A 1,559-nucleotide genomic window follows, 5' to 3' on the forward strand; every position below is an offset into this window, starting at 1 on the left:
CCATAGTCACTATTAACAACCACTCAGTATTTTTCTAAGCTTTAGGAGAGACCTGAACGATCTGAACTGCCGGTGAACTCTTCTACAAAATAATCATGTCTCATTAACTGTTTTACTGGACTGATTTTATTTCCAAGTGCACATGTATTATCTCTCTCTACTAGGGATATACGATAGTTACTGGGGCTGAGGACAATTTCAGAATTCAAATGTACAATTGACGAAACGTTTGTGCAGTTAAAACAGGATTCGTACAGCTTTAGAAGAGTAAACTTCACGCACTCTCAAGGTACCGAAACAAAATATTCATCACATCTAAGTTTAAAAGCTGCTCATATTATCTCTGATTATATGTTTTGATCATGATTATTTAATGCTTTCTAATTTGTGTCAACACGATCATTTCATGTCAGATATTTAGAGATTCTAGAGTCTTAAAACAAAACAGCAAAATTAAGTATTTTTTAAAGACTTTTTATGAACCCTGTTAAATAAAAACAGAAAGGATTCATCCTCTGAGAAGAGTGAATGTGCCCGGTAGAGATCATGGCTATCTATCGTTTTAGATGTTGTTGTGTGAGAGAAACAAACATCCTCACCACTTCCTGCACGAGGCTGATGAGCTCCATGAGGCGGCGGCGGAGCTTGGCCACCTCCTCCTTCACTTTGGTCACATGCTGCTCGTAGATCTCCACCAGAGGCTTGAAGGTGTGGCCGCCGTGCTGGACACAAGAAACACAAAACACCAATCACTGTCTGGTTCGAGTTTCTCCAACGTGTGTGTGATTAAGATTTAATATTTAAAAGACATCGCCTTGACCTTTTTTACTCTTTTATAGACCGAAGCATTCATAGATTAATTAGAAAGATATGAATCAGCAACGATGAGAAGTTGCAGCCAGACTTGGAAAACAGTTAACTGGAAGAGATTATTATGTGTGTTTGTAACTTTAGATGCAAACTGATCTAAAAAGCTAAGATGTGACACGTTACCATGCCTCCCCACAGAGCACACTGGTGACAGATGCATTTCTTACAGGTCCAACAGAAAACACTCAGCTTCTCGTGGTGGTTCTCACATCTGCAAAGGAACGACACAACGACAGCGCAGAGAGAGCTTTAATGGAAACTTCCTTTAAACTCGTCATCCCTCAGACTGTTGGCCTGTTTTACTTCAGTGATTCTACAAAGTTTACGGAAACTCACAGAGTTTATAAATGCAGGAGACAGAGGATGACAAGAATGAATACGGAGAAGGAGACGCAGGAGGAAGAGGGTCAGTGTTCTCCGCAGCGAACAGATTTTAGTTTTAAAATGAGAAACCCAAAATGGGGACAAGAGCTGTTGCAGTTTAGTTTAGTTTAGTTTCCTATATTTATAAACGGTAGTCGATTCCCGATTTTGGTTCTCTCATTTTAATACAAAAATCTGTGGGCTGCAAAGTGCACTGACGAAGAGGAACAACTGGAATGTGTTGGAGGAGAAGCAGCAGGGATCAACTAGTATTGAAATCACAGTATTTCCAAATGAGAGAAAGCAGGAGCAGGAGGAGGAGGAGG

At 40.2% G+C, this 1,559-nt stretch overlaps 1 protein-coding gene across 1 annotated transcript in view; it reads right to left on the reverse strand.

Moving 5' to 3' along the window:
- The window catches only part of trim37 (tripartite motif containing 37), a 16,611-nt gene extending 15,533 nt beyond the window's left edge, over nucleotides 1–1,078 (reverse strand). The window contains exons 1-2 of the mRNA XM_035666773.1: nucleotides 994–1,078; nucleotides 600–722 (exon numbers count right to left, since the gene is read on the reverse strand). Coding sequence (XP_035522666.1) covers nucleotides 600–722; nucleotides 994–996 — 126 coding nt within the window. The 5' untranslated portion in view covers nucleotides 997–1,078. The remainder of the gene's footprint in view (nucleotides 1–599; nucleotides 723–993) is intronic.
- Nucleotides 1,079–1,559: the final 481 nt, after the last annotated feature.

The sequence above is a fragment of the Morone saxatilis genome, unplaced genomic scaffold, assembly GCF_004916995.1.
Source record: "Morone saxatilis isolate NCDOM2014 unplaced genomic scaffold, NCSU_SB_2.0 Contig20, whole genome shotgun sequence".
NCBI lineage: Eukaryota > Metazoa > Chordata > Actinopteri > Moronidae > Morone > Morone saxatilis.